At 42.5% G+C, this 17686-nt stretch overlaps 1 protein-coding gene across 1 annotated transcript in view; it reads right to left on the bottom strand.

Moving 5' to 3' along the window:
• Window positions 1-17686, bottom strand: part of RELN (reelin) — a 1675658-nt gene that overhangs the window by 161158 nt on the left and 1496814 nt on the right. Inside the window, exons 46-49 of the mRNA XM_086967429.1 lie at window positions 16575-16743; window positions 8717-8857; window positions 7977-8154; window positions 5986-6179 (exon numbers count right to left, since the gene is read on the bottom strand). Coding sequence (XP_086823555.1) covers window positions 5986-6179; window positions 7977-8154; window positions 8717-8857; window positions 16575-16743 — 682 coding nt within the window. The remainder of the gene's footprint in view (window positions 1-5985; window positions 6180-7976; window positions 8155-8716; window positions 8858-16574; window positions 16744-17686) is intronic.

Genomic DNA, 17686 nt, shown 5'->3' with positions numbered 1-17686 from the left:
GGCATTGAAAAAGGCTGAAATTCAGAACTCTAAACTATGGCACCCAACATCCAGGAGCTTGCCATCCGGATCTTGGAGCCTTGTGCTGTTTTCGATCTATTCACACATCGGTCCACTACTGACATCATCTTATAAACCAACGTTATGTAAATAGTTTTTTAATAAAATGTTTTACCCTGTTTCTTTGCTGGTGTGTTGTCTATATTTTTAATATTTGCATAGGGTTTGTCGTTATTTTGTGCGGGATGGGTGATGGAGCCGAGCTGTCTTGCAGCCCTCATGGTGTGGAGCTCAGTTCATCTCACTATTTTCGTATTTCTCATGAAGGGTTGTTCCTAATATTTCTATTTTAGCGAGGTCAAAAAGAGATCCAATTAGTGGCCTACTGATTTTGCTCGATTACTTTTATTTTTTTACACGATTTTTCACTATCTGCAAAGACTAAACAGAGTATTGCGACTTTGTGCTTGTTTGTAAATAGAGAATGATCCAAAGAGAACCAATTCTAAAACAGTAAATGCTTGGACAACAATCAATCAAATGGAGAGACAAGGAGGCACGACGGATTACAACGGGGGTAAAGGCCTGCGTTAACTACCCTTCAGTATCTGCAAAGAGAGAGTACTACTAAGACAAAAGAGGGGAGGGGGGGGGGGTGCAGCGTTCAAAGCACATCAGCGTGCATAAATACGAAAATGTTTTTATCTATCACGTACTTGACATTTTAAAGCTTTTCATATTTGCTATTAAAAAACCAATGAAATTCACAGAAAAAACCATAGGTTATAGTGGATATATAGTTAGGAATTTGCATTTACAAAACCTTGAAAATTCAATGAAAAAACCATTGGTTTTAGGCCATATATAGTTAGGAATTAGCATTTACAAAACCTTATTTTACTCGCATAAAACCATTGAAATTCCATATATAGTTAGAAGCGCTAACTATATATCGCGCACCCGCAATCCACTGCTGATGATGTCACATATTACATCATTCATGACATGGTCAGTGACATCACTGATGACATCACTGATGAGTAATTTTTCTGTGTTACATTTACTGTCATCAACAAGAGATTTTTCGGAGTCGTCGACAGTGAAAGAGTATTCGTTGACGAAGTCGTCATTGATGATGCAGGTCTCGCTATATTGGTCAACGATACTGTTGACAGTTTAGTGCGTTATGGATGATTCCTATTCCATCATTGACAATGTTTTCGGTTACGTCTCCTCAGTCGACCTCTTAGAATTTGCTGTTGTTGCCGACATGGCTGAATTTAAAACAGGTTACATACCTGAAGTGTCCTTTTGTTTTTCAAGGGACGAAATTCTGGGTGGTGTTTTGTGAAGGACCTTTTTCAGCCTCTTAGGGAAAGTGTCCGCAAGCAAATTACCTTTCCTCTCTGACTTTTGTAAGCACTTTTTTGATGCATTCAAATCTTTAGAGGAGGTATCAGATAGCAGAGTGGCTCATGTCTGACCCTTAGAAGCAAGGTCAAAAGAATCTTAGAGCCAGCTTTCTAACAGATTTCCCTTGTTGTACCATTGTACTCTTACCTTGACCTGAAGTTGTGGCTTGTTTCAATTAATCCTGAAGAATGCCTAAAGTCAATTTTTCACGTTCTTTAAGAATGTTTGAAGAGAATGTGAGACATATCTCACATCTCTTTGGATTGTGGCTGGGATTAAGATCATTTAAATGTGTATCACCCATAAAGATTTTCTTCTTGCCACAAGCTTTACAAGTTTGAAGAGTGACCTCTTCTGTCACTGCTATGCCATGATGTTCTAATGCTGCTTTTAACAGAAAAGGAATGAGGAAAGCTCTTCTAGTAAAAAGCTTCGTCTGAGTGTTCTTCACTGTGACGTGCAGTAAAAAAATCTTTAACAGTTGGAAGTGTCTGGTAGGGGAGCACCTGAGTGTGTTGGTTTCTGATCACCATCAGATTAGTTCATAGATAATGAGGAGAATGGAATACTAAAGTCTATGGGAAATGTCAATGTTATTGAGTGTAAAGCCTACACTGCTATATTAACATTGTAACCAAAGGTCCTCAGTCTGACAGCGGGTGAATGATCCAAGCATGTGACTGTATTAAAGATCCAATGCTAGAGAACCTATTATATTTATAGTGCCATATGGGGTGCACAGGTGCACACTGCTCATCCATGAATCTGCATTTCTTTGTTTTTGGCTCTTTTAGACAGAATGGGAGCATGATCTCCTTTGTGTTCGTGAACACCAATTAACACTGAAATCTCCAGCCTCTATTACTTGTGTCAGTTCAAATGGAATTTGCATGGGGAGCAACCCCTTCCTCTTGCATCCAGAAATCTAAATGGAGAAACATACACCTTTTGTAAAGACAAACAGTGCTTAGCAGGCAGAAATATCACAAATCCAATAAACAACAAGCATTGGCAAAGGCAGTAGGTCTGGTATTAACTGCCATTCTTTTGGCTTTGTCATTATCTGTTTTGTCATTTACAAAAAAAAAAAACCTTTATATTTGGGGTAGCTGCCAGGCCCACACCAAAAAAATGTCTAAAAGCAGAAATATCTTTTTTGGTCTCAAAAAACAAACATTGATATAGTACAAGCACTGAAGAGACATATTTTGTGTGCGTATGTGCTCTTTCGAAAGAGCAAACTGCCATCACTCAAAGGGAAGTTAACAAATGGCTGAAGTGGCTGAGACACTGCTCTATGTTATATGCTCTAGTGGATGGAAGACAAATCTGAATGACACAAAAGCAGATCAATAAATGAAGAGGGCTGGCGAGAACCTCTATAAAAAGGTATACTATAAATACAATTTTAGGTAAAGTCAAAAGTTCTTGCCTAACAGGGGCCCTATCATGTATAGGGCGCACTTTCCCTGTTTGCGCCCGGCGCACCTTAAAACAGGTGCGCCATTCGCAAACAGGGAAAGTGCGCACCATTACATAGAATGCAGGGCACCTGCAAATTTATGCTGCCTTGGGGGCAGTGCATTTGTGTGAAAACCGGAGCGGCTGCTTTGAGCCTGCTCTGTGTTTTCACAGTGCAGGCAGCAGCCGCCTGCACTTTTAAAGGGGATTAGAGATGATGATGAAACAGTTTCATAAAGTGCACAGATGGTCCAAGGAGTATCCCGGCACTAGTCCAAGAGCAAACCAGATTACATAGTGATCCCCTTGCAGGCGGGTGCAGTGAGTGACTGCACCCTCCTGCAAGGGGAAGACTGGGGGGGTCCATGGAACCCCTATCCCTCCTCCAGAGGTCTGCAATCAAGGGACACACTAATAGTGTGCCACCTTTTAGGTGGCACACTATCAGTGCGCCTCCTGAGAAGTTCTTTGCCTCTGCGCCCGAGTTGGTAATGCGATGCAGGTGCAGAGGCAAAAGAATTCCCTCATTTACATGAGGCACACCCTGATGAGGGAATAACCTCTGTAGATAGTGCTGATGCTTTATGTGCACCAGCCCTATCGGTATTACAGAAAGGGCCGCACAAGTCTCTGCGGCCACTTCTGTGATACCAAAGTGCCCCGGGGGCGCGCAAAGCGGGCACAAACCCCTGTTGTGCCCTTTGGGGACTAGTGTAATACAGCCCAGAAGACCTAAAAACACACCAAGTGCAATAAACCTATCTACAAGCAAAGATGTACGTTAAACATCTAGTTAGTGCAACTCTTCAGGATGCTGAGCCCTCAACCACAAAATGTGGTGTGCTTCCTCATAGGGCCCGTTCCCCACCCACAGCAGGTCACCAATTGTTAGGGTGATTTCCCCCTTCATTTGGAGGTCTAAATCTGAGGAGGAACATGCTTCAGCCTAACACCAACCCAAGTAGTCCCTCACTCTACTGGTGTGCAAACACAACTCTCTGGTTCTTTGAAAAAATACTTAAATTGAAACTTGCATAAGGTTGACCCAACACTAGTTTAATCTTGCCAGTCTATGACAACCGTAAAAAACAGTGGTTGAGGTATGACCTTTTTTGTCTGCAACAGTTAACATGTTTCATTCCTATTGAAGTCTATTAGGTCTGTGCCATTTTATCAGGACTAGGGGTCCTTGTTACACTTACCATGACTATCTGGTTGTGTGTAAGACTGTGTACAGGAACTAGATCATAGTGGTGCTGTACTTATTTGAGTCTCCCATGGAAAAGGACTCCCTAATGTGGAATATGCCAATCAACCCTGACTAAAGCCCAAGCAGGTCTCTTATATCCATAAAACAGTCCAAATGTGTTATAACTCCATCATAAAAGTGATCTGAACTAGAGCTTTTATTTGCAAAGAGGGATACGATTGTGCAAGGCTAGAACGTGTAAGATAATATTTTAATTTTGCATTCACATTTTTCGAGAGTGCTTACTCTACCTCAGTAGGTGTGAGTAGAATTTAAAAATGTAATGGTGGAAGCAGGAGAAGGAAAGGGCTGACTGTCAACAAAACGAAGAGGTTAAGTAGAAATTATTATCAATAAAGCACGAGGAGAGAAAAAGAGAGAAGAAGGGTATTAGAGAGGTAGCTTCATTTAAAACACTTCACATATCTACAATAAAATACAAACCAGAGTGGTTATCGCTAATACACACATAACAGCTCTCCTAGAGTTGTAGTGAAAACAGTGAATTGACTTTAGCTTGTACAGCAGGTATCTACTGACACGTGTTTCAACTTAGTTTCTTTGGTCTCAATAGGGAGATCGTCTTCTAGCCATCCCCGGTGCATAAATTACTACATTTTGCGGTGACTGAAATGCATGTGTTGGAGCACTGACAGAGGTTACCACTTGGCTGCATATCGCTGTCCAAAGGTGCTGAGATTGGGCAGCAAGGCAGGTATCCCCATGACAATCCATCCTAAGAATTAGTGCTGGCTGGGGCAGCAGCTGGAGAAATTCAGCGCAGATACTCTTATCCCACACTGGGCTGGTGTTCCAAACTATAGCAACATCCTCAATTCAGTACATCACCATGAAAGAGTTCAATTTCAGCTTGTATTTAAAATGAGAGATTTGTTAATGCCACCCAGTTCAAAGCAAACACAAGGTGATGATGGACGGAGCACTGAAACTTTACAGACACTCACCCCCTGTCACAGATCTGCGTTGAATCCATCATCGTTCTTTAGCTCACTCTGCCACCCCAGTTCAGACCCAGCCGTATGCAAATCAGTCTGACCATGTGCCTCATGGGAACAGTCCAGCCCGACATGCTCTTGGACATTTTCAATGTATAAACCTACACCAACTGTTGCAGTACACGGTTTGGTTTTTACAAAACACTTTCTTTCATGCCCCGTGTGATATGCAGCAAATGGCAGAAGATTCTCTCCATGGTTATATACAGAGTGTGCAACTGGACCAAGGCTGTCCCCTGTGCACATCATTCAGGACTATGCAATGCTGCACGGGCCGGCAGTTCGACCTCCTCCCTTTAGCCTCCTGCACGTGATGCCCCAAACAGTTCTGTCTTTGGGGGTGACATGTTCAGACATTCTGAGAGCATGAAGTAGTTCCAATTAAGATACTGAACATCTGGGTGTGTTTAGGGGGAAAGAATAACCCTTGACTTGAGGTACACGGGTACAGCCGGAAGAAACAGACTTTCACAGAAACTGTGAAAATGCATGAAAGAATCAGTCAGTGTTGGAGCTCATAAAGATAAATCAACCAATAAAACTCTGAGATGGACACAGGAAGACAATGAGCATGAATTTAAAAGGGAAACTTGAAGCCATTGTCTGTCTTCTGACTTCATGTTTCAATCTAATTGAGCAGGCAGCACAACAAAGTATTCAATAGGGACCACATTTCTTTCAGATTTAAAGGACTTTCATTACAAACTGGAAATAGTCTTTTAAATTAAAAAGATGCAAAATGAAAAACAATACATCTCCAAGTGGAGGGAGGGAGTTTTAGAGGGAAAGGAAGCACACTTCGGTGTGCACTATTTAATTGTTCATTTGGGAGCACTGTTGACATACCCGGGTTTGCTGTACTGCTCATAAAATATTTCCATGAGCAGGATCCAGGAAATGCCCCCGTTCACGGAGTACTCGAGTAGCACACCCTGGTTACGGTGATGCGGAGTTATGAGACATCCATACATGAAGTAAAACTGGATAAACTCAGCATTGGTGAGGTTCAGATCCACTGTGACCAGCAAGCGACTGCAACCCTGTGAGGAAAGTCATGGAAAGATCATGTTCAATATTGCATTGTACTAAATAGTTGTATTTAGACTGAAGCATATTTCATATACATTTATTTATTTATTTACTTATTTATAGAACAAACGCAAGAGAATTTCATGAAGATACGTGCTACGTAGCAACATGTTTTGTGGTTATAGCTAAACAAGCATTCGCAATGCAATAGGTCTTGCAATTGCGAGATTTTGAGCTATGACAATGCTTTTTATGTATGTGTTTAAAAAACCTGCAATATTAAAAGGCATTCTTATTTATAATACCAATACTTCAAAGTTTCTAAAATGCAAGACCTATTGCATTGCAAATGCTTGTTATTTTCAAGCGCCCCATGCAGCGCTTTCACGTTAATAGAGGCCAAGCCCTTTCTTTAGACGAGCCGTGCCTAAAGAAAGGTCTGCGGCCGCTATTAAAGTGGAAGCGCGGTAGGGGTGTTTTTATCAAATAAAGCATTTGTTTGTCAAGTTGACAAACAAATGCTTTTTTTTGTAAAAGCATCCCGTCAAAGCGCACATGGCGCGCTGAATGTTGCTGGAATGCATGTAGTTCCTGCAGTAGGACAAGCGCATTCAAGAAAATAGTGCTTACAGACTAAATAAGACACCGTGTAAAAACCAAACTAAAAGGGCCAGTTCTCATGGAAAATTACAAATGAAGAATAGGTACTAAGGAGGGACTAACAAGCCTATTATCGAACTAGAAGCCAGCATGTACGAAGGACAATGACACAAGCCAATGACAAATATGGGCAGAGAGTGGGCGGGGCTTCAAGTCCATACTCCAAAACAGCATGCCTCGCAGAGCAGCGCATGCACTGCCAAAGGCTCGACTTAAAAATTAATAGCTTGCTGCATAATGTAAACAGGACTATGTTGCTTGGGTTGGTAGGTGACTTGTGATGAAAGACATTGCAAACATTATATACATTAATATATCTCACATCATCTGCACATACAAGGATATATGATTGGAATAGGGGCATGGCTCTAAGGACAAAGGGACGTGAACAAAATGGGATTGTGATGAACGGTTGGTTCAACTTTTCTTCGTGTTTGAAGAATGTATGTTTTTAATGTACTCTTCAAATTTGGGAAAGAGGGGCAGGAGTGCAGGTTAGCAGGAGTTAATTCCAGTGATGAGATGCAGCAAATGAAAGGGCCGGAACCTTGCGGTCACACAGTGAAGTTAAGGTGCAACTCGAAGTTCAGGTTAACTGTACGAAGATTGAGGGAAGGTTAATACCCAACAAAGATGTTTACACGCACTACAGCCTGGGTGGAGAACATGCCCAGGCCCACAGTCCCCATCTGAGTGCTGAATTACAGTGTTGAGGCCAATCAAAATGCTGCATTTCAGTGTTGTGATTGGCTCTGGGGAGCCTGGCTGCTTCCTGTTTGGCCGACGGAGGAGACAATGGGGACAGAGAGGCGAGGAGGTAAGTGTATTTTTCTTTTTTTATACTCCTTTACCCCTTTGTCCCCGGTCCAGCAACCCCAGATCCGTGCCGGCCACCAATGCTTTTCAGACTCTTAACCCCTTCGATGCTGATGACGAGCTCAGCTCGTCATCAGCCACGGGGGGCGTGTGCGGATGACGAGCTGAGCTCGTCATGTAACGCGGCTTTTGTAAAAAAGCCGCGCAGCGCAAAAATGACCGCCGCAGCGATGCGGTTAAAACAACAAGTGGTGGGTATTTTTCTTTTGAGAAGGCTGGCAACAGTAATTGCACAGATGAAACAAGGGGTTTTACATCTACATGCCACTGACCCCACTGAAGTGAAGAGCCATGCCAGAGGCTACTGCTCCGCACACAGAGCTCAGTCTCCCGCCGTTGACGGTCAGCCAGTTTTGACTGGACGGCGCTCGATTAAAGTTGTCTTTCAGCTGAGCCGGAAGAGAGGTCTCTGGTTCATCACAGTAGATCCCGCCCCAGTTCTCGTCGCAGCTTTAGAGGAAAAGAAACACAGTTTAAAAACCTTCAGCAATATTTATTTCATGTGAAACTCCTTTTTAAGGGCAACAAGTAACAGAGGTGACACTTTCAAAGAATGACATCAACGTGCGCACCCGTATGCTATGCCTACGGCTTCTCAACTGCGCAGACGATATTGCGTGCACGTTCTGCCAACAGCTGACCTGCAACATCATTAAAGGCGGTTCTTTATATGGAAATAGAGTAAAACAAAATTAAAATTCCTCTCTTTTTCCCTCCCTCATTCTATACCTGAATCTTTCTCACTCTCTCATTCTCCTACCTCTCCTCTTTAGCTGGCTGTCACTCTTTATTTGTTTTGTACGTAAGATTGTTCTCTTTCTCTTTTTTTTAACGCCCTCTGGTTATCTCTCTCCCAATTTTAGCTCCCACTCTCTTCATCTACCGTTTTTTTAACCTCTTCATTGCTCACTCTTCCTCTCCAGGGAGGTTGGAAACCATTAGGTATCAGCAGAGTAAGGATTTGCAAACTAAGGCATGCTGTCCCATGTACCACGAATGACCTCAAACTTACACGCAGTTTCCTTGAAGACATCTGCCATGACCACTGCACATATCCACACATCCGTCGCCAATGTACACGTTATCGATCGCCCAGGTTTGCTGTTTATCAAAAGGAGAAGGCTGATGCCAACGGAATCGAGTAGCTTGAGACCTTCAGAGCAAAATGAAAAAAGACACATAAAATATATTTAAATCACACAAGACAGATATATGACCAGATCCAATATTGTGCTGAACAATCTGCTACTGGCTTTGCCTTCTTTGAGTTGGTTTCTGCAAAGTTCAGCACCATTTTGGGAGCTAAGTGGTGGTTGTGGTTCCACACACAGAGTGATTCACATACATTTCTAAGGTAACCTATTGGTACCTTTGACATCACAGACCTGCTGAAATGACAAGTAATTGAGTGATTGAGAGTTGCAATTAGTCATGAGGACCTAACTTTTCTCAACTCTGGGCCTAGGACAATTGCTGTGTAACCAGGGGAGGGTTGCTTTCATGCACTGATTATGTTTGTGGTCAGGCTTAGGGTGAGGCCTACTGCTTCCAAACTTGCACAGACCTGACATAGTTAGATCATGTTTCTCTTTTGTGTGCTACTGCTTGCTCCAAGTTGAAACACCACACTCTTGAACTAGCAAAGTCGCAGAATCAGAAATCCCTCCTGTGGTCTCTGCTAACATGGGAGTCAGGTCAGGCTAAGCTCCTGGTTCACCCAGGATTGCCCCATCTTATTGAAGTTGCACTGAGATACATCCCGCATTCTACCTTTAATGGTTCAGAAAGTTGTTTCGAGTTGGACCACGAATGCCCTCTGAATGGAGTGTTTACCATCCATGTCCTGGAGAAGCTATATCCGGGCAGAAAGTCCCAGCATGAGGGCCACAGATGTAGGCAACAAGAGGAGAGTGCAGCATGAAACTTGTGGTACCTGACAATTTAGTATTATATAAACGTGCATCCAATGGGTTGGGTTTAGCAGTTTTCTTTGGGGAAGGGCAGCAACACCAAAACGCCAAGATTATTCTCCAGTCGCTCATACAATCCTGTCCAGTGACTGAGCCTTCACTGTTAACAATCAGATTACTTTGATTACTTGACATCCTGGTAACGCACATATGATTAAACACTTCAGACCTGTATCAAAAATGCGTACACAGTCAACCTTGCACTGTAGCTGTACCAGGTCAAGCTTGCTCTCGTTCCCCATCAGAGCTAAGTATTTTCTCACGTTTATGAGAATTAGGAGCATGTTTACAAGCCCCTTTTGCCACCAGAGCATCACTTTTTGATGCTGGGGGCCTGATTTTGGATAACGGAGGAAGGAAAAGGAGGAATATAGATTTGGAGTGAGGTTTAACTGATTATGACTTAATCTATAGTGGGTATATGAGTTTATGGTGGATATTAATTGTGGTTATACTTAGGAATTCTGGCTTTTGACCACTATGTTGGGTATACGTATGTAGGGTGGGGCAGAGGTAGCTCCCTGATTAGGACAATATTGCATTAATTATGCCTATTGTCAGCAGATTGCCATACCAGGATGACATTGGAGTAAATATATTTTTACGCAGAATGCAGCAATTGTGATTGTGAAAGAGAGGACTATAGAATATGGAATAAGGAAGATCGTGAGGACCGAGGAAAAACTATTGATGTGAAACAAGGTACGGTGTATCTATGAATATAAACTAAAATAGATAATAGTTGGAGGGGGAGTTTAATATAGACAGTGTTAATTTAGGGGTAGCACCCTGATTGTGAAATAAGCATTATCTATGCTTTTTGTCAGTTGATCGGCACTAGAGTATAATATGGGTTTAAATATATTTTTATACAGAATACAGTATTCGTGAATGAGATAGTGTTGATTACGGATTCATCGTGAGGAATGTATAAGAAATTGGTTACATGAAATACAGGTATGTTGTTTTTCTACAAAATAGCAATAGTTGAAGAGATACATTTTACAATCAAAGTGGTAATTGCAGATGTTGTTTGAACTTTCACAGAGATTATTCATGGGAGCACTTAAAAAAGATGCACATTTGACTAATGACATGAATAAAGGTCCAACAAGAATTGAACAAGGCACTTTTTCAAAGATTATTTAAGGGTAATAGGAAGGTGCATAAATAGGCTTTAAATTGAAGAAAATTACACAGCAGGCCTCTGGGTAAATTTGGAAAATGTTGGGAGAATTTCTGACTCTTCCTTAATGAACAGTGAGCAAGAGTTAAAAAGGGCTTATTATAATGTAAAGTAAGAGAACAGGGATGTCCCTGGTATTTAGGAGAGAAACAATGAGGCAATGGAGGTTTTTCTTAGGTAAATAATCTGGGTATTGGAATATCTTCATCATGTTGAACGCGCAAGAATGTAAAAATGAGGTTAACAATATCAATGGATATGAAGAGAGTCTTTTGATAATTTTAAAGATTTACTAATGCAGTATATTAATGAAAATTGGACTAATTCAAATCCCGTCCTGGGTGTATGTTTGTTAGAATGAAGATAGACGGGCATCTAAACGTTTATGTAGTATTGTTGGTTTACATTTATTTTTTGTGAGTAGTGCTTTTGTATCAGTATAATGTATAGCATAATAATGAATCACATTGTATGGAATTGATTGGTGCATATATTTCCTTTTTTTTAGCCCTGATGAAGTCCGGGTTAGGACGAAATACATAGGCAGATAAGATTTGATGAAATTGTCTGAAAAGATCTTATGAAATTGAATGAATTACATTATATGATGTTCTTTCTTTAATACATTTTGGACAAAAATTCTTTGGAACTGAAAAAATGGCCTGTGGACTGGACTTTCTTTGAGAAATTCAATAATTGAGTGATAACATTGAAAGAAGGGTATACGCTCCTTTACGATTGGTATTGTTTCATTGAGGACTGTGGCCTTTGAGCGGTGGGCCATGGGGAGTTGAGCGTTGCTATTTGAATTGAGAACAATATTATCCAAGAACAACGATTTGTGCGCACATGTGTCAAGCCCTCACCGCCCTGGGTTCAGTGAATGATTGAAAATTAGGAGCATGTTTACAAGCCCCTTTCGCCACCAGAGCATCACTTTTTTCATGCTCCAGTGGCACAGCGCATTTCACATATTTACAAGGTGCTGCTCTGCCATTTAACGTGGCTAAACCTTGTAAATATGCCCCTTTCTGCTGCAGTCCTCTGTGGCAAAGGGGCGTGCAGTGGGTGTTTCAGTGGGCATTCCACTGCAACACTCATTGCTATCTCCGATTTACAAGGTGGAGGCAGTGCCAAAAACTAACGGGAGGAAATACCTGGGGGCATATTTACAAACAAAATGTTGTACCAAATTTGGCAATGCAGCACTCCGACATTTTTAAAATGCAGGGATGCGCCGTATTCTCAAGAATGGTGTTGTAAATGCATATTCACGATAAAAACATGCGCGCTAAAAAATGCGAGGCAAAGGCATGCGTAGTAATTACCTGCATTGTACCAACGTATGCCCTTGCCTGCGCTGCGCTAGGCAGTGTTTAGTACCAGCCCTGGGGAAATTCAAGGGTGTGCTGTATTCTGGTGAATACGGCGCATCCCTGCATTTTAAAAATGCCAGAATGCGGCGTAGACAAATTTGGTGTAACACCACGCTCAGACCTTTTTTAGTACAAATGCCCCCCTGACTGTTTTTTATTAATGGTACGGTCACTACCGGACAACTACGAGCCAGCCGCTCAACGTCAATGTTTGAAAAGTTTAGAAACAGAATAACCAAATGAATGGTACTCATTTTGCCTCCCTCTGAAGGATGGCAGGTGGAGTTGTTCTTGACAGTATTAGTATGTGTGACCTGTCAGTTGGAAGTATTTAACTTGCTGAGCCATTCATTGAGCTATTTTACTGGTTCAGACTAGGAGAAATGTAGTAAAGCGGCACTCACAGCAAGGAATCTTTATAAATAACGTTTTTAAGCTTCTATAAAATTGTAGTTGTTTTATAACTACTGCTTCAGAAATACAATTTTTAGACTTCACCATATAGAAACAATGGGGAGAACTTCGGTGGTATTGAAAGGTATTTCGTGCTTTAGAAATGAAAACAATGATGGCTGTATATAGTCTGTGACCTGCGTCTACCACTGTACTTGCTAACCAAAGCGGGAGTGTGGAAACACACCTGAACACTAGATGGCAGCATCCGCCTTTGTGAGCGCGCAACCCATTCTTAAGCGGCTGAGACATTAGGAACAGGAGATCGTCCTTGTATTATCGCAATTAGAGGCTGCTTCTGTCTCAGAATAGAGTGATGCATGTTATTTATGCCAGTTCAACACATTTGGCTTATCTGTTCGGAACAGTTGTTTTAAATAGACAGCCTTAGATGCGTTTTCACTTAATTGCGGGAGCTTACTCTTGAGTTGAAAGGCAGCCAGCACGTCACTGCAGGCTGCCGGCAATGCACTGTGGGGTTAATAAATGTGTTTGCTCAACATTGCCCTCACTGCCTCGTAGCTGTCGACTGGGCCCTTGACAATGGGGTGATGTTTGTCCCAGTTTTTCAGCCAGGATCACACAGCGCGTCCCCGTATTCTTAGCGCTGAAATTCTGAAAACAAGAACTGGTTGAATACTATCCTGCTTCTCACAAGTGGTAGAAAATAATTTCCCAGAAAATGGACACACTGTGGCCCAGTGGTTGTGTACAATAATCCGCGCTTGACTGCTCCCTTTCTCTGGCTGTGAGATTATATCTAGTACTGGTGGTTTTTGGGGCAGTGGAGCGTGCCTTGTTATATGGTCTGCTGCTACCTGTGTATACAGAGACGTTCTAAGGCAAGGGCAAAGTGGGCACTGGCCAAGGGCACCTGATACAGCCACCTCTGCAGAGAGTCTTGCTCTGATGACCTTGAAAAATTCGTAAACAAATTGTTTTAAATGCCCTTCGCCTTTAATTTATTTTTAATGTGGGTGATGTGTGAAAGTCTATTATTGACATTTTGCAGAGAAATGTTGTGTTTATGTTTCATGCAACAACCATAAAAAAAAGTTTCTTTTAGATCAAAACAAGACCTCACTTTGAGATATGGGAGGGGATCACAGAAATTATTTGCAGTAATATTAGTGAGCTGCTGCTGCTGCGGTACAATATTGAAAACACACGTCACTGTCCCTGAATATTAGATGTAAACACATTTAGAATTTGGACCAGTGTGCTTGTGCATTGTCAGTGACATGTCCAAAGAGGGCATGAAAGAACTGAAACTGGACCATAAAATCAAAGCTGTTCCGAACAAGGGCCTTTCCTAAATCTGGCTATTTATTTGTAACCCTGGGCATAGGACTACGCTATGCTTGTGCAGCATGCGTAGTTTGCGCTACTACGCACTACGTGAATTGCACGTAGCACAGTGCAAAAACACATAGCATAGCGGGCATTGTTTGCTTGCTCGCGGTCCTCAACGTCAAGTTGGCGACCGCGAGCGAGCAAAATCAACATCCCGGCGAGACTTTTTCCTCTTTCGCGATCAGCAACATCAAGTTGCTGATTGCGAGCGTGGAAAATAAACCTCCCGGAGACATTCTCAATGCGGGGAGGTCAGGTTTCTAATTGCGAGTGGTTGCGTATGCTCGCGACCGCTACCGATGAGAAACTACCAGTCCGCGTTGAGAAAGCTGCCGCTCGAGTACAAATCTACTTGAGCAGCAGAAAATGACCGCTGGCACTGTGCAAGATGCCATTTGCAATGATTTCACAGTGCGGACAAGCATCTGGCACTGTGCAATCAGTGCGAACAGCATTTTCCCTATAGCACTACGCAGTTTGCGTAGCTACGCATAGTGTGTGTAGTGCAAAGTGCTCTTCGCATGGCGATGCGTATCGCTACTGCCCAAAATACACCCAGGGTTATTTATTTGTAGGTCAGACAGCTAGTCTCTCCACCAACGGCAGGATGCAGAGTTCCTGTTAGGCCTCTTTTTCCATCACCCCCGAGAAGCTACCACAGCAGTCACTTACATTCAGCCAAGACTGGACAGTCAGCCCAACATCAATTTAAGTACTCTTATTCACAAACAAAAAAGAAAAGTTATCTCTTGTGAGGTTCAATTGTAAGTTTTCCAATTATTTTATAAACTTAATGCATGGTTTAGCAGGTGTGTTTCGCATAATTGTTTATCCACCTTTTAAAGGCTTTTAGTTACAAATTATTGATATGTCTCGTTTACAGGATAATTTCAGAAGCAACTGTTAGTACTGTACTTTTGAACACATTCCCGCAGTTGTGTTGAGGAGGCTAGTGGGTTTCGTGTTCGTGGCTCCTAACTCTTTGGAGTACCAGAGGAAGTGACGACACACACGGACAGGCCTTTCTCGTGCCAATGTCTCGAGGACTCCTTTATCAAACAGCCCACGCTTGAAGAACTCTGTGGACAGTCTTGTCAAGGCCTCCTAACAAGGGTATTGTGATTGTACATAAAACCAGTTTAGGGCTTTTTGCAAATATTAGTTTGCGGGCTCAAGGTCATTCACAGTTGCGCCGATCTGCCATTTTCGTTTCTGCTTTCGCTCATTGTCTGCTTTAGAAGGTGGAGGCCATTGAACAGAGACTGGAGCACTTCTGGACTAGGCCCGTGCTGGTATAAGGGCGCTGCACTCGATTATGGGGCGGATAATAGGGCCATTGTGTGGAAGAAGCACAGGCAGGTGCCTCCGAGAGATATTTAAAAGCTGGCCACAAAAGGCAGGTCTCCCTCGCCTTATGCATTTGTCTTCAGGACTACGAGGCCTTCATTCAAATGCGCAGTCCCGGCCCACAAAAACGGGCTCGCCTTTGTGTCCTGATGAATGCCCAGCAGGAATGGACAATTTTTGTATTAAAACCTAAAAGGCTCTTCGAGCACTCATGGGAAAGCAGCTAATTAATTAAAATAGATAACAAGAAGATGGGGGCAATTAATAATGATTAGCACGAGCAGAATCGTTTTTCGTCTGCACAAGAAAATCAATTAAAAGTACAATTTAATAAAGCAGTATCAGCCATTGCACTGGGCTTTCATGCCACTGCCCCCAGATCAACTAATGAAGCTATCACTGTCAAGGCGATCACCTGATTTTGATTGCATTTTAATTGCAATTATATTTATGGACATTGTGTCATCCATAAAGCCCTGTTGTTACCCAGGCGTCAGCTGCCTTCTACTTTGCGCCGTCGGAAGTAGGCAAATACTCACTAAACAGAAAGGGACGGAGCAAGCTTATGAATGTGGACTTGTGGACTGTGGTCAAACATAGACAGGGAAGTTTATTCTAGAGGTAGGGGGCAGAGGAGAGGTGACCCGGAAACTAAAGTGAGGTTCTTGGACAGTTGAATGCTGGGAACGAGCCCAGGGTAGGCAGGCAGGGGAATGCCGGTTCCTAGTGGGGAGTGACTACCATCAAGAATCTTCTGGGATAAAGGCTGGTGTTGAATGTGACCCCAAAGGGGAAATACATGTTCCAACCCTGGGATTTCCCTTTGCAAATTTGTTCAACTTAACTGACCCAAGACTACAATTCTCACACTACAACTAAAAGCCCTGGGGCTAGATACCAGCTGCCTTTGTGATATATAGTTGAAAAGTCGAAAGCGGGCCATTATACTCATGTCACAACCTGTGCGTTCCAAATGTAATTAAAATGCCTCGCAAAAGGACTGAGAGATCAGCTCAGTGAGGAAAAATAATATGTTGAAGTTGGTACTGTGAGCTAAGAAAGCCATTTTAGAATTAACCCACTGACAAGACAAATTGTGGCGCCCAGGAGGACTGAACGGGGTGAATCAAGAAAGAGCGGGGAACAAGAGGTCGATATGCCACACTTCACAGCGGGGGCTCTTACCTGGTGTAAGGAGGAAGCGGCAGGGTGACCCTTGTCCACTTGTTGAAGGTGTCTGAAACCAGAACTCTTTGGAGGTGGTATTTATTGCATTCCACGTTGGTGGGTAGGCAGTCCCTTAACACTGGATTCCATGTCAGGCCGAGGTCCACTGAAAACTCCAACTCAATAGCTGTCAAAGTATAAAAAATATAAGCAAGTAAGTAACCAATAGCACTCTTTTCTGAAATGTCACTAAAAACGACACATAAAGATTTTTTATTTCCATATCCAAAACACGATCTGTCATTAACTCTCACCAGGGAGTTAGGATCACAAAATTATTATTGGGAATACAATCCAGTGGGTACAATGCCATTGTCTGGTCAGCTAAGTCACCGAAACCCATGTTTTTAGTGCCCCCCCAGACCACCTGACCCACCCAGTGCCAGGCATCCATGCTTTCCGTGATGGACATATAGCAACGGAACGAACTTCATCTGAGAGTATATGTACTTTAAACATGACAATTGTACTCATGTACATGACATGGGACTTTTAACAATGGACTAAAAAAACTGTCTTGCAGCTGAGTAATTTTAAAATGAATTACTTTAAAGTGTATTTATGAATGAAAAAAACGAATCAATGATTCACACTTGTACAGCACATCATTTAGTGATATCCCATCACTGAGAGGAAGGGCAGACAGCCAGTTTGCTTGCTTAGAGCTTTGCAGAATATAAGGTATTTTGAAATGTTCCTAGTATTGGGAGGAAAGGCATTTCAGCTCCTGACTGTTACATTAGTAAAAGATCACTCTCCAAGTGTAGCCCGATGAGCAATGAGAGAACTAGAAGGTTACGGAATGAAGATCCAAACACCCAGGTGTGCCAACATGTGTGCATCAGTGATGGGCATGAGGAATGAGACAGCTAGGGTCAGGACTTACCAGAGCTCCATGACCGATCCAAAATGCTCCACAAAGGAACTGCTTTGTACTGGAAGTCACTGAAGGGGATAGAGATGTCTAGAGATATGCTCCTGGTACACTGGCAAGGAATAGTTGAGCCGCCAGTCTGTATGAAGACGCATATTGGGGCACATGCATCAAAGGAAATTGCATTCGCAAATGG

Source organism: Lissotriton vulgaris, chromosome 1_1, assembly GCF_964263255.1.
Source record: "Lissotriton vulgaris chromosome 1_1, aLisVul1.2, whole genome shotgun sequence".
In the NCBI taxonomy this organism is placed as follows: domain Eukaryota; kingdom Metazoa; phylum Chordata; class Amphibia; order Caudata; family Salamandridae; genus Lissotriton; species Lissotriton vulgaris.
The sequence above is the reverse complement of the archived record's forward strand: the minus strand, read 5'-3'. Positions and strand labels throughout refer to the sequence as shown.